We start from the raw sequence: 24,087 nt of genomic DNA, 5'->3' as shown, positions 1-24,087 counted from the left end.
CATACTGCACAGGCTGTTGTCAAACTCCTGACCTCAAGTCATCTTCCCACTTTGGCCTCCCAAAGTGCTGGGATTACAGATGTGAGCCACTGCACACAGCCCAGTGGTATTTTTTCACCTTCTTAGTGACAATAAAATATGGTATAGCTGGAATCAATGGTTCCTGAGATTTGATGATATGTAATATACTGTTGAATTTTAGTGGCTGTGTTTTGATATTTTATCATTCTGGTTTTAAAAAAGTCACGTATGTAATTACGCAGTTTGCTCCTAGTTTTCTACAGTCTAAGTACTAAAAATTTCAAAATCAATTTTAAATGTTATAAAGAGAAGAAAGTATACTTTTATCTTTAAGATTTGTGTATTCCTTTTGATTCAAAATTGTAAATCTACTTTTTAGCCATGTGCTTCAAAGAAACAAACTGTTCCAATAGTCAAAATGATAAATTATTTAAAATTCAATATGATATCAATATGACTTGCATAACTTCACATTAGATATAACAAGATGAGTTAAACATGCAGCAGGCTACTTTTATGCACGACATACATTTTTGTGTCTTAAGCCAGATATGTATTCTCAATAGTTAAAAAAAAAAAAACCTTAGGATTCCATTTTATGTATAATGAAACAATTAAAATTGGAAGGTTTTAAGGATTGAGGTGCATCATTGCCTAGCTAGTTCTTCACTAAAGAAAAATTGAAGCATAGCTTCCAATACACCTTTGCTTTGTCAGATCTTTGTTCAAGATCTTCTTCTAGAAGTTTGTTCAAGAAGTTGAAACCTTTCCATAAAATGCCTTCTCTGTTCACACACACATTCTCTCTGCCTTCTTTCTCTGTTCACACACATATTCTCTCTCCCTCCTTATCTCTTTCTCTTCCTCTTAATTTCTCTAGTCCTCTCCCTCTCTTATTTACCCCCTCACACTAGCTCCTTCATTCTAAAATAATGGCTATTTTGATTTTGATTTACTTTTTGCTCTTGTTGTTAAAGTACCAGTCTTTCAGTGAGATTGTTCAGACATCCATAGTTGTATTAACAGCCTTCGCTGATTTGTCTTAGTCATAAATATATCATGGGCAAACTTCGTCAAAAGTTTCAGTATATACAGAAAACTATGTATATACTGTGTCTAGTGCTTTCTCTTCACTACCTTCTTGTTGACTTTATCCAATGTGAAAATGAGGTTGAATTGGCATGACTTTTTCTGATGTATTCAGGCTATCACCAAGTGCGCTTTCTTCCCTAAATGCTAACATATGCCCCCATAAGCACGGAATATGAGATTAATCATAGGCCATCCCCAGCTATGGATGCTTTCGTTTTTTGGAAGAGACTCCTTGGCAAAGGAGAGAGTGGGAAAGGAGAAGGTAAAAAGTGATTATACTTAATATTTTGAATTTTTTTCCATGCTGTTGCACATAGTTTAGTAGTTTACTTATTGTATAGTATATATTTTATCCCACTGTATAAATATATTACTTTTTATTTATCCATGTTATTGTTGATGGACATTTGGTTTGTTTTTGATTTTGGAGTATTATAAATTATACAGCAATAAAAATTCTTATACACGTCTTTGGGTACACATATATGTGTGTTTCTTTTGAGTATATAGTATATTAGGAAATGGAATTGCTGGGTCACAACGCATGCATATTTCAGCTTTGCTAGATGTTACCAAGCAGTTTTTCAAAGTGGTTATATAAGTTTATATTCCACCATTACTTTAGGAGAGTTCTAGTTGCTCCACATCCTCTGTAAACATATCCTCTGGTATTTTCTATCATTCATTCTAACTTTTATGGTAGTTGTATAGTGATGTCACTTCTCTCTGTTTGTCTGTCTCTCACTCTCTCTCTCTCTATCATTCACCCCTTTTTTTGTGTTTTTTTATTAAATATGAAAAAATATATGTTCATTATTTTCAATTAATTTTTTGGCTCATGTGTTAACTGAATATTAAGCACTATAGCATAGTTATATACTATAGTTACATTTTTACGTGCACCTTAATGTTTATTCTCAAGCTCACATATTGCATTTGTTATGTCTACTTAGACAATTTGATTGTTACTTTTGACACCTAGAGAATAATGTTATATTTGCAGATGTTTATCTTTAGGGAAGAAAAATTTATTTTTAGACTTTCTTTGACTTACAGTCAAATAGAAGAGATACACTGTGTTTTGGCAAATGTGTAAGCCACACTCTTAAGAAGGTATAGAAAATTTTTTTCTTAGAATGATCCCTACTGCCACTTTTCTGTCTGGCCCCCCTCCCCCTCCAAACTACTATTTTGATTTATTTCTCTTCATCCTGGCTCAGTTCTTTGTGAAGCCACATTAATAACATTAATCATTTTTAATCTTTGTCTCTAATAACTATTTGTAGAGTAAAAATATGAATAAAATATATTTAGACCCTTGTTGTTGTTGTTGTTGTTGTTGTTGTTGTTGTTACAAACCCAGAACAGAAAGTTCAGATCCATAGCCCCATAGCTCTGAGATCTAACACTGAGCTGGTCATCTGCCTGTAATTGCTGCCTGGCTGATACAGTAAAAGTTCCTTCTTGAATCTTTGCATTTTCTGTTTCTCAAGGAGCATTAGATTAGTTCAATCTAGTAATTTGTGGGGGAAAAAAGAACCAAATGTAAAATGCACAAACTCATTCCTCTCGGAGGCTTTATTACACGAGAGATTTTATGATCTCTCTCATAATTCTTTAGTTCAAAATTTAAAAAATTCCTTTTGGGACAAGTCTGTGAATACGCAGATTTGGGCGTGACGTTCTTCATTCAGTGAAGCACTACCCTCTGGTGTGTTTGATATAGGGCTTGTTGTAGTATTCAATTAGTAGATTATGCAAATAATCATTAAAAGTTCAGATTAAAATTGTTACTGTGTTTTTCTCTTCTCTTCCCCTCCTCAAGGAGGAATACACTTTACTTAGGATAAAGAATAATGGAGTAGTCATTAAACAATTGTAGAAAACTAAATAGTGTAATTTTACTATATACAGCCGTAAGGAAAGTTTTTAATAATAACGTTTAAGATGAATTGGTTCTGGCAAGTCTTAGGTCCTTTGGTTTTGCTGTCAAATTAATGAGCATTTAAAAATTAAATACACCAAATGTTTGGCATAATCGTGGTTTATAAGCATCTCAACTATGCCATTTTCCCAGTGGACAGCCTAAAGTTGGAACAGTTTAGAATACTGATTTTTATACTGCCAAGGGATTAAGTACATGTACTGAGAGAAATTTAAGTTGACAGTAAAAATATTGACAGTTAACCCAGGCCCTAATGCAAGAGCAGATGGAAATGTCTTGCATGAGTTCCAATTCATTAAGCAAATGTGACACTTTATTTTCTAGCCATTTTAGTTCAGGGAACTGAAGCAGTAAAATAGTATTATAAATGAAGCCACTTCTTACTGTGCTGAAATTAAAGCATAGAAAACAAAATACTAGAAAGGATTTTAAGATTTGGTGGTACAGGTTGAGCATCTCTGATTTGAAAATCTGAAATCCAAAATGCTTCAGAATCTAGAACTTTCTGAGTGCTGACATGATGCTCCAAGAAAATACTCATTGGAGCATTTGGATTTTGGATTTTCAAATTAGGGATGCTTTCTGATATCTGAAAATTTTGATTTTATAATTTGTTACCACATTTTTTCTCTGCAAATTAATAAGAAAGGGCTGGCATACTATTGTAAGTTGGTGGTGAGGTAGATGGCCACGTTTGTATTTATTATTGTCATTTAATAATCTACTTTGTACCTCTCCTAATATTTACTAATAACAAGCTAGTTTTATATTTTAATGTGCCATTAATTTAAAGTTTAGGAGAATTATGGTGTCTTTTTGTTTTACAACATATGGGCATATTTTTCAATGAAAAGCATTGTTAGTAAGTGATCTCTGGGTATATTTATGATACTATATCTCAGGTTATTTTTAATCTGTCATTATCCAAAGTAGATTATCAGTAGAGTGAATTGTTGATTTTTCTTTCTTTCCTTTTAATGCTTTCATCATTTTTTCGTCCCTTTTCAAATAAAGACCATTATCAGTATATGCTACTTTAGAAAATAGTGTTCTTACTGTTTTTTTTTTTTTTACATTGTAAGATACTTTTTAAAAAAACGTTTGTATTTTGTACAGCTTGCCCTACAATTCACTGGCAAATTACCTTCAGTGAGCTAAAACTGTCTAGTATCACAGCTTAAAAAGAGTTCTTCTTGAAATGACTATTGTCTATAGTAAATTAGATATAATTCTAGGCTATTCTAAACACTTTTTATTTGATTTATATAGAGGTGGCCAAAATATTTCTTTCTGAGTATCACAGTTCAATGTTAAATAACCTATGTAACTTTTCCCCTTTTAAAATGTGTCTTATCTTATAGATGCTTGTGACCACACCGGAAAAATGGGATGTAGTGACAAGAAAGAGTGTTGGGGATGTAGCTCTTTCCCAGATTGTAAAGCTCCTTATTCTTGATGAAGTTCATTTGCTACATGAAGATAGAGGACCAGTATTAGAAAGCATAGTTGCCCGTACTTTACGGCAGGTAAGAGGAAGTTATTTATAAGCTTATTTTGAAGGGATAAATATGTTTTTCAACTTAAAATGCAGCATTTTCACTGTAGACCTGTGTTACAAAGCTAAATCTAATATTGGCATAATCTTCATATTTTTAAAAGGGGGAATGTACCTGTTGTCCCTAGTTTTAGACCTCACTAGCTATTCATAAATAGCCCAAACCAAAATTGGTAAATTCCTAATGCCAAGAGTCTTAAGATATTTTCTGTTAACCATTCTTTTCACTAAATGAAAGGACAGGATATTTTAGAATATTCATGAGTTTTTAACTGATGTTTTCTGATAGATTGTACGTATATAGAAAATAGATGAACACTTATTTTTTGACCTAATCAAGAACTCTAGTTTCTTGACTCCTCATTTATTGTCTTTTATTCATATTCTCTTGCCTTTATTTTCTTCTGAAATAGCTAAGATTCCATGATTAATTACTCATCTTCTTAATAACTTTAACTTACTTATCCCCTGAGCACCTGACAAAATTACAACAGTGAATCAATTGAGCCATGTCTGTACTTCCAGCCAGATTGCCGATTACTAGTGGGAAAGACTGCTAGAGATGCTGACTAGCATCAGTAGACCTTCATAGACTGTGATTTAGAGTAGACATTCCTAGACTACATTCATATGGATCCTTGGGATTACCCTGTAACTTCTAAGCAGCTTTTCTTCTGTGTCCCTAATGTGACCCTTTTCAAACTTCACCAGTTTCCTTTTTCACTCTTCATCACCCTGTCATGCCTTATTCTTATACAATAGTATTTTGTACTGAAATGGAAATAGAGTCCCTCATGCTTGAACTCTCTCAATCTCCATTCCTTTTCCCTCCTCTCCCTAACCAGGAAGATGCCCAGCCCTTCCCACCACAAGCATACCCTTCATTCCACCCCTTACTCGTTTCTCAGAGGTCCTTTCTCCCCTTGCCTTAGACCCCATTTCTTTCACTCTGTAAGTTACCCCTTTTCTTTCTCCTATGTCTTTAAGTTCTCTCTCAGTGGGCACTGTCTTTTTGACTTAAAAGGATTGCAAAGTCCCTTCTGTCTTTACCAAAAAATTTCCTTAAACCTATCCCTCACCACCACCTAGTGTCTGGAAATATTAATCTCAATTCCATTTCCCTTTTGACTAAACCACTGCAGTCTGGTCATTGCTCAAACATAAGTAATAAGATGTTTTTACCAAGATCACCAGTTACCAGTTCTCAAACCTATTTTTTTTTTTAACTTTTGATTCTACTCATTTTTGATGCTTAATACTACTCATTGTTTCCTCAGTCTTGAAGCTCTTTGCTCTTTGACTCTGTGATGCCACACTGTCCTGGTTACTTTCACTTGTGGTTTTTTTTTTTTTTTTTTTTTTTTTTTTTGTAGTTACTCTTTCTCAGCCTTCCTTGCTTCTTCCCTGTTCTCAATCTGGAAATGTTTATTGTTTATGTTCTCTAAGACTCTGTCACTTGCCATCTTCTCTCTTTATTCTAAATATTTACTCTGGGGAAAAACACTTCTATGCCCATCTTACCTAAATTATGTATATATAATATGTATATGATGTGTATGCATGTGTGTATGTATGTATATATATATTTTATATATATGTGTGTGTGTGTGTGTGTGTGTGTGTATATATATATATAATTCCCTACTGCCTTCTGGCCATATCCAAACCCAGTTGTATATTTCTACTCTAATATCCCATAGACATCTTTTGCCCATAAACATGTCAGAACTCTTGTCATCTTCCCTATATACCTAGATATGGTATCATAATCTACTTGATTCCGAAGCCAAAACCCTGGGAGTCATAGTCAGGTTTTCCCTCTTCCTTAATACTTTCTTCCATCCCAATATCTAATTAGATATCAATTCTTTATATTTTTTTCTAAATACCTCTGATTCAGATTCAAGTGTGGAAATGTAAAGAAGTAGGTACAATAAGTGACATAATGTATTTTTTAAAAGTTCGAAAGTGTTTGTTTTTCATGTTCTAAATTCACCATAAAATTCTAGATGGATTAATGATTTAATTGTTTTAAACAAAGCTCTCAGTGCAATGAAGAAAACATAGGAGAGTTTTTTTTAAAAAATCATCTTGTTATTCTATGCAACATGCAAGCTCAAGAAGTTATAAATGAAACCTGTGTCACATTTGGATGCATAAATATTTTAAAATTCTGATCAGTAAGACACACCCCTAAAATTTTAAATGTGAGACCAAGTAAATTATTTGCAACATGTAAAACAACTTTTTAATATTATTTATATTTAATAGGTTTCTATAAATAAGAAAAATAATCTTAACTGGAAGGAACATTTTACAGTAGAAAAAAATTATTGAGAAATATTTAAAAGATGCTTTAAAAGAATATGAATCAGTATGAGACATTTCTGTTCTATCACATTAACAAAAATAAAAACGAAATGGAATTTGAAAGCATCCAGCAAAATCAATGCTGTGTTTTCTATATATCAAACTGTGGAAATAATAGCACAAATTTATAAAGATGTAGCAATACCAGTATTCATTGAAGCTCTTTTTTAATACAAAATATTTTAGTAATACCTTGACTATTCAACAATAGAAGAAATTGTTTAATGAATTATAGTATATTTATGCAATGAAATGCTGCTTTGCAGCCTTTAAAAAAAGTGAGAATGAACTGTGTGCTCTTCTTTATATTTGGGGAGCTATACCACAACAATCTATACATTCCACATTTATTTATGTGAACTAGGCTTAAAAGATGTTATATTATTCACTGAAAAAGCAAGCTGTTCTGTATGTATAGCACAATCCCATTTGCGTAAGAAAAACATGTGCAGTATATTTATGTTTTTATTCATTCATTCATTCAGTTAATGAACATTTATTAAGCACCTAAACATGTACCAGCTACATAGTTCTTAGTGCTATAGATATAGTGATAAACAAAACAAAGTTCTTGCTTACACTTAGATCTTAGGCTGGTGTAGAATTGGGTGCATATACATGAAAAGATATGCAACAAGTTGAAGAGTGCTTTCTTTTCTTTCTTTTTCAATTTCAACTATTATTTTAGACACAGGGGTACATGTGCAAGTTTGTTACATGGGTATATTGCATGATGCTGAAGTTTGGATGTCATTCTTCATAGAATTAGAAAAAACTATTCTAAAATTAATATGGAACCAAAAAAAAGAGCCCAAATAGCCAAAGCATTCCTAAGCAAAAAGTACAATAAAAGAGACATCGCACTACCCACCTTCAAACTATACTATAAAGCTACAGTAACCAAAACAGCATGGTACTGGTACAAAAACAGACACATAGACCAAATGAGACAGAAGAGAAAACTCAGAAATAAAGCCACATACCTACAACCATCTGATCTTCAACAAGGCTGACAAAAATAAGCAATGGGGAAAGGACTCCCTATTCAATAAATAATGCTGAGGTAACTGGTTAGCCATAGCAGAAGAATGTAAATGGACCTTTACCTTTCACTGTATACAAAAATTAACTCAGGATGGATTAAAGATTTAAATGTAAGACCTCAAACTGTAAAAATCCTACAAGAAAATCTAGGAAACACCATTCTTGACATTGGCCTTGGCAAAGAATTTTTAGCTAAGTCCCCAAAAGCAACTGTAACAAAACCAAAAGTTGACAGGTGGGACCTAATTAAACTAAAAAGTGGGAGATAGCAACTGCAACAAAAACAAAATTTGACAAGTAGAACCTAATTAAAAAGTGGTTTCTTCAGTAGAAATGAAATTGTAGAAATATTTGGGACTTGTTTACTTTTTACCACATAAATTAAAAATATGTGTATATGCACACACATATGGAAAACACACAGGTTTGAAATTTTCAAAGCTGATTTATAAAACCAGGTTTTAGCTAAAATCCAATTTAAGAGCAATTTTTAAAATGCCAGGTAGTCAGACACAGATGAAGTATGGAGAAGTCAAAACTACCATCTCTATTCTCCAGGTCCATTCTTCCTACAAGGCATGTGCTCTGGCCCACATGTTATACATGAGGTCTCATAAAAGAAGCATGCAGGGCATGATTTACACAAAGGAGAGCTATTTTGATTATGAAATGTTTTGATTTTATGCCCTGATACTTAACTTAGTGATGTTTTTCAAGGAGCCATACTATAACAATCCATACGCCACACTTATTTGCAGCGAGCCACCTACAGAGACCATGTCCATCCAGCAAAGATAAGGACTTTCTTCAACTATAGAACATTAGAGGCCAAGTAAATATCATTAGTATATTTTCCAAGAGGTCTGTCATTCATAATTACAAGGGATTTTACTGTTATAGTACATCTTTCTTTCCTGAGCATCCCCAGTATAAAAAGAAAACAGATTGTAGTCTTAGTGCTAATCCTTTCTGTATGTATGTACAAAGACACATAGATATATCATTACATATGATATTTTTGAGCAGGCATTATAACCTTAGAAAGTTTACAAATAATTTTGTAAATTGTTTATAAATGTATAATTTTTTATTTAAAATATAAATTAATTGTAAATAGTATAGTTTCTATATAAAATCTATAAATGTTATAAACTATATCAAACTATATTATAGGTTTATTATGTATTATATGCAATATATTATTATATAAATATATAGTATATCAATATATGTGTATATCATATATATTATATATGTATAATAATTTCACCTTCACATTGTCATCTGTATATTGTAATCAAATTCTAATTATATAGTTTTGTGCCACTTTGCCCATATACCTTTGCTGACTTGCTGTTTGTTATCTTAAGAAAAATAGTCAAATTGTTTAGCTGGACATTAAAGACTATTAATATTAAAGCGCTATCTGTCTAATTTTAACTTCCACATCTTCATCAGCTACCAAAGGTTCCAGCCAGACAAAACTATTTGATCTTTTCCCTGCTTCCTTTTAAATACCATTGACCCTCTTTCAAAAATGAAACTAATCTAACTTGAGGCAGAATGTGTTGTTGGTTGTGAGATAAGGATTGTAAATGCCAAAATATATAATGCCTTCTTTTTTTGTAACTCCACCCATCCGTCTATGGAAAATTTACTGTTCTTTTGAATCCATCAAATGCCACTTCTATGATGTGTTTCCTAGTTACTGAATCAGAATGAATTACACCTTTTTTGTGTTTTGTTTGCACTCCCTTATTTTTACATATTTTTAACGCTTATGATGATCTTCCTTGTAATTTCACAACTTACTATAGTGAATTCTGTCTTCATCTAAATGCCTCACTAGAATTCAGCCTCCTTGACAGATGTGTCTGTGTGAATCTTTTCATATTTTCAAAGTATTGGTACAGTGCTCATAGTTATTTTTATTACAGAACAAAGCTCTTATTTTTATTTGTTCCTTGTGATTACCAAATATTCCCAGTAGATGGCACATCATATCACACTTCAACATTTGTAACTAACGTAGAAGCGCCTTCCGAAGCTATTGGAAGGCAGTGTAGATTTTGTTCAGGTTCTGAACTTACATGGTGATATTAGGGACTAAATTCATAACACACTTGGCATGATTGGGAGAAATTTGGAAAAGATAAAAGTATAAGAAATCTTAAATCTATTTTATTTAACAACATGAGCTAATAATTATCTTAACCTACTTTTAGTAAGTAGGGAGACTTTATCAGAACTAAATTTTATGTGAAGGAAAACATCATAGAAATATACTGTCTAATCTTGAGCTAATGATAGGGAGAAAGCCATAAATTTTTAATTTTTTGTAATTGTCAGTAATTAATACTTTTAAGGTAAATAGGTATAAGTGTATAGACTTGAAGGTTTGGCTTAAGACCTAACATTCCAGATTATTTCTATTTTAAATAAAGTATTTCTCACATAGATTTAACTATATTAAATAACTATGTTATAATTATACTTTTAGACTTAAAAATGTGGTTGTTTTAAAATGGATTTTTAGCAGAAAAATGTCTGGTATTTGCCAGAGTATTGTGTCTTTAACATCAAACAACTTTAAAAATATATTCTGTAACTATTGTGTCTTAAGAAATGATTTTAAAACCGAATATCACTTTCATTTCTTTCCAAATCCCCACTAGTACTACATAGAACTCTGGGATAATTAATCATTCTAATTACTGTATGTTGTGAAAGAGGTTTCTTTAAAAATAGGTCTGGCGATTATTTCCCCTTATTTAGGGTTCCTTCCTTTTGATGGGATTTGGTTTGGGGTTTTGCCAATATCTATAAGATTTCTTCAGTGAAAACAAATTTACAATAAGATACTGTATATGTATTAGTACTTTAATTTTTACCCATCTCTACTTTTTTGATCCTTCCCTTGTTATGTTTCTGCAAATAGTCTCTGCATGTGTGGATCTATGTCTTATTCAGCACTGTATCCCTAGTGCCTACAGATTAGGTCCTAACCCAGTGTTGATGGATGGATGACTCTGAAAGTATTAATATTATTCACATTGGACTACTTTGCTTATACCTATTGAGTCTCCTAGACTGAGCAAAATTATTAACAGATTACTCAGAAAATCATACTGATATATTTTAATTACCAAATGAATGGAAGTTTTTGGCCATCCCTTGGTTTTATCTTTTTAGGTATGTTACATCATAATCAGATAATAATGGCCTATATGATTTTTAGTTTTTGGAATTTACTGAGTTTTTTGTGACCTAAAAATACATTTAGTTGTCACAAAGTTCTTAATTCCCATTTTTACTTTTATTTTTATTCATTTATTTATTTTTGAAACAGTTTTACTCTGTCACCGATGTTGGAGCTCAGTGACACGATCATATGGGCTCGAGTGATCCTCCCACCTCAGCTTCCTGAGTAGTTGAGACTACAAATGTGTGCCACCACACCAGTTAATTTTTTTTTTTTTTTTTTGGTAGAGATGGGGTTTTGCCTAGGCTTGTCTCAAATTCCTAGGCTTAAGTGAGCCGCCCACCTTGCCTCCCAAAGTGCTGGGATTACAGGTATGAGCCAACACACTCAACCCTCATGTGTATTTTTAATTATAGTGGGTATGGAATTTTATTTTGTATCTGTTAAATCAAGCTTGTGAATTATGGGCTATAAAGTCTTTCATGATAGGACCCTCAGTTGACCTCTACACTTATCTCTGTCTAGAGTTTTTAGAAGTCCTATTAATAGGACAGATTATAATGCTTTTTGGTTAAATTAATTTAAATAACCCATGTTGAATTAAAATAATCCATATAGGTGGAATCCACACAGAGTATGATAAGGATTCTCGGACTGTCTGCAACTTTACCTAACTACCTCGATGTTGCCACATTTTTACATGTTAATCCATACATTGGACTTTTCTTCTTTGATGGCCGTTTTCGACCAGTACCTCTTGGACAGACATTTTTGGGGATTAAATGTGCAAATAAGGTAAATACTCATTTTAATTCTTATCTAAAAATATTTTTGTTGACTTATTATTGAATACTTGTTTGGGGTTAGAGACTCCAAAAGACCATTTCAGTCTTTTGTGGTCTCCACTGAAATGGCCTTTTGCAGAACACTGAATCACATTACAGATGTGATATCCTAGACAAAATCAGGCATACTTCCTCAACTATTTGTAGTAGAGTAAGTCCTCCTACAGAAAGTAGCTTGTCATAGTCTGCGTTGGTGTTTTCAACGTATGTTACATATTTTCAGCTGTTAAAAGTTTTAAGTTATTTTGACGTGAAATGATTGAAGGGCATTGTGGAATAATAAAAACTCCAATTAAACAAGCAATATATATTGTGATGATATTCATTTAATAGAAATAATAGTACCTCATACACAATTGAAAAATAATTTCATAGTAACAACCATCAAGGAAGGTGTTCCGTGTAACTTACAATGTTCTATAATTACCTTTATTATTATATATATAAATGGCATTTCTAAAATTCTAGGCTTTAAAAAGTTTATCTAATTTTGAAATTAGTACTACCTATACTATTCACACTATTAGGGTGCTTATGATAGGCTTATTTTATAATATGAAGGAAAACATTGCTTAAAATTTAAACAATTATCATCCTATTCAACACCTATTTTTTGTGTAGAAGAAATAGTTTTAGGAAAATATTTACAGGCCTTTTGACATTTTTACTAAAAGAGAACAAGATAGAATCATACGTTACTATGTCAACCTTAGTCTTTAATGTATTACAGTCACTTCTTGTCTAAAAACAATTTCATTAGTAAAATAGAGCCATTTTTACCTTGTACTATTATAAGTAAAATATTCACCTAAAAATATCCAAAGTGACTGTTACTATAATACAACAGTTAATGTCCTGGGACTGCATTGCATGAAAGTTAGGTATCTTTAGAATTCTAGGGAGTCATTTTAGACTTGTACACAAAGGGAGAGTTTATGATATACAATTACGCATATTTTAAGCTTCATAATTGTTTCAAGTACTGCTTTTCAGCATTATTTGCTGCTTGTTTTTTTCAGTTATGTTTCAATATAATTTGATTATTTAGTTCATTTTTGACGTATCAGTAGGATAGATGTAGAACTTCTTTTATAGCTTTAGAATGTTTTCAGCTTTATAATTTAGAAGATAAGCAGATGATTATCACAGAGAGATATAAAGAGAAGAAAATTGTTTCACATGCTTGTCAGCCACCTTAAACCTTATTTTCTTTCAGTTGCATCATACAAATTGGTAAATCACCTAAAGCTAATTAAATCCAAAGTATATTTCACTACAGTACGTTACCATCATAATCATGAAAGGAATGGGAGAATGATGTGAGTGTTATGTCTAATTTGGAATAATGGCTTTGGCCAGAAATGAATCCAAAGTACACTGAAAAAGTTATTGGGAGTTTTGTCTTTTGTAGAGGGTGGGGATTGTTTTTAAATTATTCGTGGGGAGTAAATTATCCTATGATCATCTCATCCTACTTAGCTGTTGTAAGTCATAAGAATTCCAATATTTTAAAATGTTTACATTAATGAAACAAAAAATCCAAATCATTGTCATTTTAGATGTACATGATGCTTTTCATCCTCTTCTAAACTCTTACTAATACATGTTAAGTGGAGAGATAATAGGCTGGGTCACATGCCTACTCCTTTGGGTTAGCCACCTTACCTTTTTGGTTAGAAGCTTTCTTATCATTAATAAGGAATATGAGACCCATTTAAATTTTTTTAAATTGATACATAGTAGATTTACATATTTTCTGGGCATATGTGTATATAATACATTCATAATTATATGAATACATTGATAATTATATGAATGTATTAACTTACATGAAAATCTTCAGTCAAATCTATTTGACTGAATATCAAATTAGTTTAATTGGGATATCTGTCAGCTTAAATACTTAAAGACCCTTTCTTAATTCATAAATTTTATATTAGATTTCCAATTAGTCTGAAATATGTTTCTGTAGAAGCATTTTGAATAGCAACCTCTCTCAATATACATTACAGAAATAGTGTGTTACCTTATGTTTCAACTCTGTGTGCCATTTGATACTTGATCCATAGTGTTCTCGCAACATTGAGAATCATACAGGAAAGGTGTGCTGTATGGTTCATATAATGAAATATACGGAAAATAGCCTGGAGAATGGGCTTCTCGGAAAAGCAGAGAGAACTTTAAAAATTATTCTAAAATATTTGTAACTAACAAGAATATCCTTAAAGATATTGTATTTTAAAAACTTGGTGGGTTTAGAAAGTTAGTACTCAGAAACTATTGAGTTATTCTATTTGTACTTTTAAGTTGCATTGCATATTTTTTAATGGATTGTTATATGTTATATGTTTATGAGGTATTTGTTACCTCTGCATTTTAGGTAGTCTGAAAATTTTAAAAAATGCGTTGTAATTGGCAAAATTTTATTTGTAGTTAGAAAGTTTATAATTGTTTCATCTGATTTTTTTTTATGTTTTAAAATCTTTAAGATGCAGCAGTTGAATAACATGGATGAAGTATGTTATGAAAATGTTTTGAAGCAAGTAAAGGCTGGACACCAGGTACACTTATTTTATCCTGCTTTTAGAGATTGCTTAATGATAAAAATTATTAATATTTAGGCTCTTCAGAAGAAAATTTTTCTTTAATTCTGAGGCAACGACTCAGAGGTTCTAATTCTTAATAACTGCTTTAGCCCAATGGGTAAGTCATAAAAATATTCATAGATATAATCATCCCAATATTGATAGGTCGTGCTATTTTGTTTGCCATTTTTAATTTTAAATATTACATTCTTAGTATTCATGAAGCGATATAAATTGAAATGTAATGTACATAATAAAGTTTTGTATTGTTTGATGGTGTTTAGAAATTAAGCACTTTTATTTTTTAATTCTCCATCGTTCAGTATACTCCCATCAAGATTGTTAAAGACAAAGTGAAGTGATAATAATTGCTTATATAAAAATTGTCCACTTGCCAATTGTTCATGGTTCTTTGAATAACTTTATTATATCATTTCTTAAAACAATGTGAGCCTTTTATGACATATAAAGTGTTTTCCTGGCCCTTAGGTTGTTAAATTCCTTTTAAGAGTAGTGAAACCTTTTTTTCCCAGACTAAATCTTGTTTGCAACTCCAGTATATAAAATAAATCAAAGATGATTTTAACTTGAGTGCATGGGACACTGCCTCCTTAAACATTGGAACACTGAGCATTCTTGAGGCATTTTTTCTATTTTTAGGAAATAGTTTTAAAATCACGTTCATAACTAATCTCTAGAGACTGTGCTTGGTTTTAAGAGTAACTTTTTCAGAAATCACAAGTATTTTAAGTTGTATACTAGCAATAATAATAGTAGCTAACCTTTTCTAGTTCTTAATAAATGTATGAAGCTGGTAAGATTATCTTATACTTACTGGCTAATTGAATTTTCTCAGCAACCTATGAGGCAGGTACTATTATCTTCACTTGACAGATGAAGAAAATGGAGTTCTTTGCAAAATAAAGTAACATGTTCAGGTCATTCTGCTAGTGCACTTTCAGATCCAGGCCATGAGCTGCTAACCATTGTGACATATCACTTTCTTTGCATTTATTTTATGTCATTGTTCTCCTTTGACCCTCATAAAAAACTGTTTTGTGAGTTGCATTATTTATCATTTTAAAAATAAAGAAATATAAAATGCCAATATTCTTTCTTTAAATTAAAAAAATCCTACTAAATAAAAACAATTTGTTCTAGGTCAGAGGCTGGCAGAATTTTTCTGTAAAGAGTCAGATAGTAAATATTTAAGGCTTTATGGGCCTTATGTTTTCTGTTGCAGCTACTTCAACTTTGCTATTTAGCATGAAAGCAGCTATGGACAATATTTGAACAAGTGGGTGCAACTGTGTTCCAATAAAACTTTATTTACAAAAATAGGCAGCAGGTGCATTTGGCTTGCTGGCTATAATTTGCCACCTCTGTTCTGGATTGCCTCATGAGATTTTATTTGTAGTGAATGTGTGATGATCCCAAAATGCTATCTAGAGAAACGTTTGAAAGCATTTCAAAAAAGATTCTAATGGAATGTCCTGTATAGCCTTCTTTGCAAGAGTATCATAAATTCAGTGTAAGTAGCTAGATGTTATCACCATGCACATTTATTTCCAAGTTTTATATTACAAAATATATAAACTATATTGTTAGCTAAGGAATGTACCTGTGGAGTCTGTAAACTCTTTTTGTATAGGGAATATCAAAAAGATTCAGTAAATATTTAAATGTTTTCTCAATTTAGTTTTTTTAAAAATACAGTTTATTTTTTAGAGAAGTTTTAGGTTCACAGTAAAATTGAATGGAAAGTAGAGTTTCCGTATGCTCCCTACTCCCACACAAGCACAGTGTCCCCAGTACCAGAGGGATAATTTGATTCAATCAATGAACCTACATTGACATGCAGATGTTACTCAAAGTCCACAGTTTACGTTAAGGTTAACTCTTTGTTTTGTACATTCCATGAATTTTGAGAAATGTATAATTACATGTATTTGCTATTATAGTTTCATACAAATTTGTTTCACTGACCTAAACATCCTCTATGTTAAGCCTGTTTTTCTCTCCTTCCGCTTAACTACTGATCTTTTTACTCTCTCCATAGTTTTGGATTTTTCTGGAACATCTTATAGTTGGAACCACATAGCATGTAGCCTTTTCAGATTAGCTTTTTTCACTTAGTGATAGGTATTTTAGGTTCCCCATGTCTTTTCATGGCCTGATAGCTCAGTTCTTTTTGGTATTGAGTAATACGCCATTATCCTGGTGTGCTAATTTATTTATCTGTTCACCTGCCATAGGACATATTGGTTGCTTCCAAGTTTGGCAATTATAAATAAAGTTGCTGTAAAATCCATGTGCAGGTTTTTGTATGGACATAAGTTATCAACTCGTTTCAGTAAATAATAAAGAGTATAATTGTGCTGGGCGTGGTGGCTCATGCCTGTAATCCCAGCACTTTGGGAGGCTGAGGCAGGTGGATCACGAGGTCAGGAGATCGAGACCATCCTGGCTAACACGGTGAAACCCTGTCTCTACTAAAAATACAAAACAGCCGGGCGTGGTGGTGGGCGCCTGTAGTCCCAGCTGCTGCAGAGGCTGAGGCAGGAGAATGGCGTGAACCTGGGAGGTGGGGCTTGCAGTGAGCTGAGATGGTGCCACTGCGCTCCAGCCTGGGGGAAAAAACAAAAACCCAACCCAAAAAAAAAAAAAAAAAAAAAAAAAATGAGTAATATGGTAGGAGTATGTTTAGCTTTATAAAAAACTACAAACTATCTTCCAAAATACCTGTACCATTTTTCATGCCCATTAGAGAATTTCTGTTGTTCAACATCCTCACATCCTTGCCAGCATTTGGTTTTGTCAATATTTTGGATATTGGCCATTCTAAAAGGTGTGTAATGGTATCTTGTTTTAAGTTGTATTTTTCTAATGACAAGTGATATTAAGCATCTTTTCATATGCTTGACATTTGTCCATCTTCTTTGGTGAAATGTCTTTTCAAATCTTTCGCCCATTTTTAACCAGGTGGTTCATTTTCTTATTGTTGGGTTTTAAGAGTTCTTTGTATATTTTGTTAACAGTCCTTTATCAGGTATATATTTTGGAAATATTTTCTTCCAGTCTGTTACTTGTCTTCTCATTCTCTTTCCTCTTATTTCTTTTAGTGTTTTTCAGCAGTTATAAATTTTAATAAAGTCCAGCTTGTCAATTATTTCCTTTATGTCTTTGGTGTTGTATATAAAGAGTTATTGCCATATCCAAGGTCACCTTGATTTTCTCTTATGTTATCTTCTAGGACTTTTATAATTTTGTGGTTTTACATTTACTTCTTTGATCCATTTGAAGTTAATTTTGTAAAAGGTATGAGGTCTGCATCTAGATTCATTTTTTTTTGCATATTGATGGCCAGTTGTTTCAACACCATTTATTGAAAGACTATATTCACTCCTTGTTCCTTAGTCAAAGATATGTTAACTGTATTTATGTGGGTCTATTTCTGGGATCTCTGTTCTGTTTCATTAATCTGTTTGTAAGTCTTAAAGTCAGATAGTGTCTCTCCTCTGACTTTATTTTTCTCTTGCAATATTGTGTTGGCTATTCTGGGTCTCCATTTAATTTTGAACTGTGAATTAATAACATTTTGCATCATAATTTTTAATTGTGGTGGCATTTCTTCCATCACAAGAGAACCTTTTCTAGTCTATAATAGTTTTTTTTGTTTTTTTTGTTTTGTTTTGTTTTGTTTTTTGAGACAGAGTTTCACTCTTGTTGCCCAGGCTGGAGTGCAATGGCACAATCTCAGCTCACCACAACCTCCACCTCTCGGGTGCAAGTGATTCTCCTACTTCAGCCTCCCAGGTAGCTGGGATTACAGGCATGTACCACCACACCCGACTAATTTTTTTTGTATTTTTAGTAGAGACGGGGTTTCACCATGTTGGTCAGGCTAGTCTCGAACTCCCGACCTCAGGTAATCCACCCACCTCGGCCTCCCAAAGTGCTGGGATTACAGGCGTGAGCCACCATGCCCAGCCCTATAGATTTCATTATGAATGAGTACTCTTAAATATTTCTTCTCTTTTTAATTAATGGAAATTAAAATATAAATACTTTACAGTGGGACACATAGTAGATATTTTATCTTTTTAATCTAGTCAGGAAAATACCTACCACATCTTACAGTATCTTTTGTAACTGATGAGACTTGCATGCATTATGAAAAAATCTTAAGAGGCCACTAATAGAAATGTTATTGTGTTGCCCCTAGAAATTAAAGCAATTGTTATTTTTCTGTCATAGTTAATACTTAATGACCAGGTAAGGAGGTACCTGGTACTTTAGTATGGAACATAGGATTGCTTCTCATCAGAATAAGTTACTTTTTTAGAGTAAAAAGAGAAATTTTTGAAAATTTTTTCCTATTGAGATTGATAAATAAATGTAGCCATGTATAAACACATAAATAAACATAGACTATTGTAAATTCAAGCTTATATGAGTAAATAGCTTAATAATGCTATTACTGCCAGTACCACAGCTATTTTGAGGCTTTAGAAGCTACGGGTTGCTTAGCCTTTTAGGGTTATAGCCTTTATCATACTATTTATAATTATTATTGAAACATATTTGTTATACAGCTTTAGCTTTTTTATTAAGATGATGTTACATTTTAAAATATTCATTTAAAAAATAAAATGCAGCTTTATCCCCAAATGTTGGGAAAAGTAGCAGTTATATCTTCTATTGTAGATAAAAACCCAAATATATGTTGTAATATAGGGGATCCTAGGAGAACTTTCCTCTCTCTCTCTTCTGTTATAATTCCCTCACTGTAATAGGGATTAAGATGCCCCCTTAGGAATCATTAATTATAAAACTTGGATGCTGGCTAGGGGTGTTTAGTCAGTAGAGATGAGATCTTACTGCCAGCTTTTTTATTTTTATTGTAAATCCATTCATTGCATTACTTTTCAAAATGAAAGATGACTAAGGAGGGCAGGCTCTTACCATGGTAAATTCTGATAGGACAAAGTCAGTTGGAGGGCTAGTTTCACAGTAGTTGTGCATGGTTAGAAAGGATAGACTTGGATGGGATACCCAAGAGAAGTCTTCAGGTTACCAGGGGCTGGTTGCTCTAGGGCATGAAGAACCTAGGAATGGAGAATGCACACAGCTGAGGCAGAATTTAGAGATAAATATCACCTCTCCACCTTTTGTGTGCATATTTTGCCATCCGTGAGCTCTTTAAGAATGTGTGACTTCTAAGCTATTTTCTTGTCTGGCTAAAAATGCCCTGTGGGTAATTGTGTAAAGTATGATTGCAGTTTAAGAGTCTACTAACAAACTTTTGGATCTGAGATCGTGTCCAGATTTGTATTTTAGTGCCTTACTGCAAACAAGAATTAGAGCAGGATAACTATGATCCTTCTTTAAGATATGTGCCCTAAGAAGTAAGGTTTAGTATACAGGTCTCACAGTTTCTGTTTTTGAATGATTAGTGATGACATTCATTTTCCATAAGAGTGGGACTTCAGGTTTTATAGAAATACCTACATCTCTCCTATACTATTTGTTAGCTATAAAAATAAAATGACAATATTAAAATCGTTTATAGTTTTCTATTATTTTACCATTTTAACATTGTAATTGCAGTTTTATACATTTTCCATTAGTCTTTTATCCATTCACACATGTGCCTTTTAATTTTGCTCCTTCAAACTTAATGTTAATTATTAGTTATACTACATTACTAAATTATAATTATACCATACATACAGTTTTATATTCACTTTTTCATAATGAATAATACACATTTTTTAACGTTTCTACATGGTCTTCACAATTTTAATGTTTGCAAGAGAGAAAAAAGAATCTTTATTCAGGTTCTAATTTTCAGATACCATATAAGTCTCTTTGGACTTTTAACCTTCCAAATCCTCTAACATAACATGATTATTTCTCTTTGTTAAAGGGAGAAATGAACCTAAGGCATGTTAAGCAGCTTCTCAAGGTCACAGAGCTAGTTAAGAGAGGCACCAGGATTTAAATGCAGGTCTTTGTGTTGATAAAACCCATAATGTCTTCAGAACTTGACACTGGCCCTTTGAAATTAAGCTGATATTGGTTGTTTATTATTGGTTATTCCTCCATTATTAAGTAAGTTAAATGTTTGCAGTTTTCTGTTATTAAAGATTATGCTACTGTAGTGATTATCTTTCTACCTGTTATTTTTGTTTAAATATTTACTTTAAATAAATTTCCTAAAATGGACTTTTGGCAGAAATGGCCACATTTTGTGGTCTTGCCACATGACCATAATTTATACCCAATGAATTAAAACATTTTGTTGTCACAGGAGACCTACATAGGATTTTATAAACATAGGCCATTTCTTCTGAATACGGTTATCAATGTAGTGCTATGTAAGGTTATGATCTAATATATGTTTGCCATTTTGGATTTTTTTTTTTTTCGATCTTAAGGCATAGAAAACAGAGTGATGTCATACCAGTGAAGTTTTTTCTTAATTGGCAATTGTTACCGCTAAATCATGATTGCAATAACACGTATTGCACACGATTTGTTCATGTATTGGTTTGGGTGTACACTTATTTTCAATTAGTAAAATCTATTCTTTCTTGCATTTTTGTTTTACACTGTGACACTGTGGTCTTTTAGCCCCTGAATTTTTTTTAATGTGATTTAAATAGGATTAATATATATATCCTAGCCAGTTGATATGTATTTTGACTGTTGACATTGGCAATATTGACATTTTGGACAGAATAATTGTGTTTTGGGGGATGGAGGTTGTGCCCTGTATACTGTTAAGTTGTTTAGCAGCATCCTTGGTCTCTACCCAGTAGATGCCAGTGGCTCTCCCCGCTCCAAATATCACAACCCAAACTGTCTCCAGACATTACCAGATGTTCCCTGGGGTACATAAGTGCCCCTGGTTGAAAAGTGTTGTTTAGAGGGATGTCTCTTGAGGCATCCCTGAGATATCTTTCCTAGTGAATGTATTTTCATCTAAATGTGTGTAAAATGTGCCAATGATGAACATTAGGACATCGTGTAAGAAAGAACCAAGATATAAATTTATCTCAACTGGGCAGGATTCAAATTCAACATACTAAAATTTCTAATGGATAAATGTAAAGTCCTACTTTTAAATTCAAATAATAAATTTCATAGGTATAAATTAAAGAATCATTGCCTTGGAAAAAATAATTTTAGTTGAATAAATTCACTTTAATTCAAACAAGTATTATATACACTTTAAAAAACTAATGACATCTTAAATGTCATTATCAGAGAGAAAAAAGTTCAAATCCAGGAAGGTGAAAACTTCGTTGTAATTTGGCTTGTTACCAAGTACTGTGGTCATTTCGTATCATATTTTGAGAATAGAGGTTCAAGAGAAGGTTATTACGATTGTGAGAAGTTTGGAATACATATAATTTGAGTTAATGGTCAAGAGAAACCAGAATGTTAAGATTGCAGGAGAGAAAATCCAGGTGGGGTTTGGGGGAAAGTGGTGGTATTGGAAAGGCTGTCATATGAAAGGAAGGTATGTTCTATTTTGCACAAAGAGAATTAGAACCAATGAGTGGAAGTTCTAGAGAGCTAGATATAAGCAACTACAATTTTTCTACAGTGAAATAGACTGAATTGCAAAGGAGCTACCCTTCTTTTAACCATAGCTGGACAATGCTTTGTCTAGGATACTGTAAAAAGTGTCGTCTACATTGGGACAATCATCATGAACCTCTAAAGTATTCTTAATTTTAAATAGACAATTTTATGATAATTCTAGTCTCTTAGTAGTAGCTGCCTGGCACACTTTTGTTTTGCCCTATTAAAGAGGTAAATTTTAATTTTTATCTTTTAATAAAATGTACTCAAATAAATAAATAGATTAATACAAAATAGACTGAATAAAGAAATAGTTTAAAGTTTAACCCTTAGGCATACCATAAACCAAACATGAAGGGGAAAAAATAATCACTGGTAATTCCACTACCAGAGGTAGCTTCTGTTTGTATTTGTCCTTCCATTTTATTGATGCATTTTATTCCCTTAATTTTTTTCTTTTATTCCTATAGTTTATCTAATCTGTTATATTTTTCTCATTCAAAAATATGACAGAACCATAAATAGAAATGATAGCATTAAAATGTAAATAAATGCTTTGATAATGGGATTATATTTAAAATTTTTAATCAGTTCTTCTGATTTCTACAATGTTGTCCTTTTACTTTTTGTGTCCCAGCAGGACAGGTCCTACCACAAAAGACTGGGTTATAAGGAAATACTGTTGATTTAGTTCTCAGTATATCATCGTATGCATGGGAAGTCTGTGGTAAATATGATTTGATTTTGATGAATTGCCTTGTCTTCAAAGATTTAACATACTTAATGAGATGAGGATGATAGGAAATATGAAACGCATCAGAACTATGGTCCACTAGTTGAAATTTGCTTCTAGTGTTGCTAGTATTACAGATGCCCAGGCCAATGCCTTCAGATTTTAAGTACTAAGCTGGTAAGGCAATGGTCTTTTACATTAATGCAGTCATCTCAACTTAAGAGCCCTTTTGCAACATAAGTGAAGAACAAAGTTCTATCATTTGCATTTCTTGAAAGTAACTACATTATATGTTTAACTTTATAAAAGTTGCCCAAAACTGAAATCTCTCTCTGTATCAGTCTTCTGAAAAGGCTTGCTCTGTTTAAGTTTTCTATTTGCAGGTTGATCTGCCAATATTATTTGGCCTAAAATCAGTTAGCTTACTATGTGGCAGCTTCTGCTGAATGCCTTTGTATTATGTCCAGCAGAGAAAATTGCCGGGTAGGTACTTGGAAAGCACGACTGTTAAACATTTTGATTTTGGTAAATATACCCATTTCAACAAAGTTGGCAACCCTTGATTTATTCCATCACACAAGAACTGGTACTTCATAGTAGTCATTGATTATTGAGACTCATTTAGAGGTTTGCTTTCAGGAACTTGGAACCCCGTAAAGGATTATTTTTTTCTTTTTGAATCTCCTTGAAGAGAGACCTTAACTAAGCTGTAGTGTTCTGTCCTCTGCTTGTATTAGAAGGTCAACAAAGAACTTCCCAGTAGAATAGAGTTTTTGAATTGTGTTGTTTTTTTTTTTATTATACTTCAGGTTTTAGGGTACATGTGCACAATGTGCAGGTTTGTTACATATGTATCCATGTGCCATGTTGGTTTGCTGCACCCATTAACTCATCATTTAGCATTAGATATATCTCCTAATGCTGTCCCTCCCCGCTACCCCCACCCCACAACAGTCCCCGGAGTGTGATGTTCCCCTTCCGGTGTCCATGGGTTCTCATTGTTCAATTCCCACCTATGAGTGAGAACATGTGGTGTTTGATTTTTTGTCCTTGCCATAGTTTACTGAGAATGATGATTTCCAGTTTCATCCATGTCCCTACA

General features: G+C 32.6%; 1 protein-coding gene across 2 annotated transcripts in view; it reads left to right on the top strand.

Moving 5' to 3' along the window:
• Positions 1-24,087, top strand: part of ASCC3 (activating signal cointegrator 1 complex subunit 3) — a 390,213-nt gene that overhangs the window by 156,373 nt on the left and 209,753 nt on the right. For both annotated transcript variants that reach the window (XM_032155721.2, XM_032155702.2), the window contains exons 11-13: positions 4,420-4,584; positions 11,848-12,024; positions 14,564-14,635. In XM_032155721.2, coding sequence (XP_032011612.1) covers positions 4,420-4,584; positions 11,848-12,024; positions 14,564-14,635 — 414 coding nt within the window. The remainder of the gene's footprint in view (positions 1-4,419; positions 4,585-11,847; positions 12,025-14,563; positions 14,636-24,087) is intronic.

The sequence above is a fragment of the Hylobates moloch genome, unplaced genomic scaffold (assembly GCF_009828535.3).
Source record: "Hylobates moloch isolate HMO894 unplaced genomic scaffold, HMol_V3 SCAFFOLD_2, whole genome shotgun sequence".
Taxonomy (NCBI): domain Eukaryota; kingdom Metazoa; phylum Chordata; class Mammalia; order Primates; family Hylobatidae; genus Hylobates; species Hylobates moloch.
Note: the sequence above shows the minus strand (reverse complement) of the source record. Positions and strands in the feature narration are given on the sequence as shown.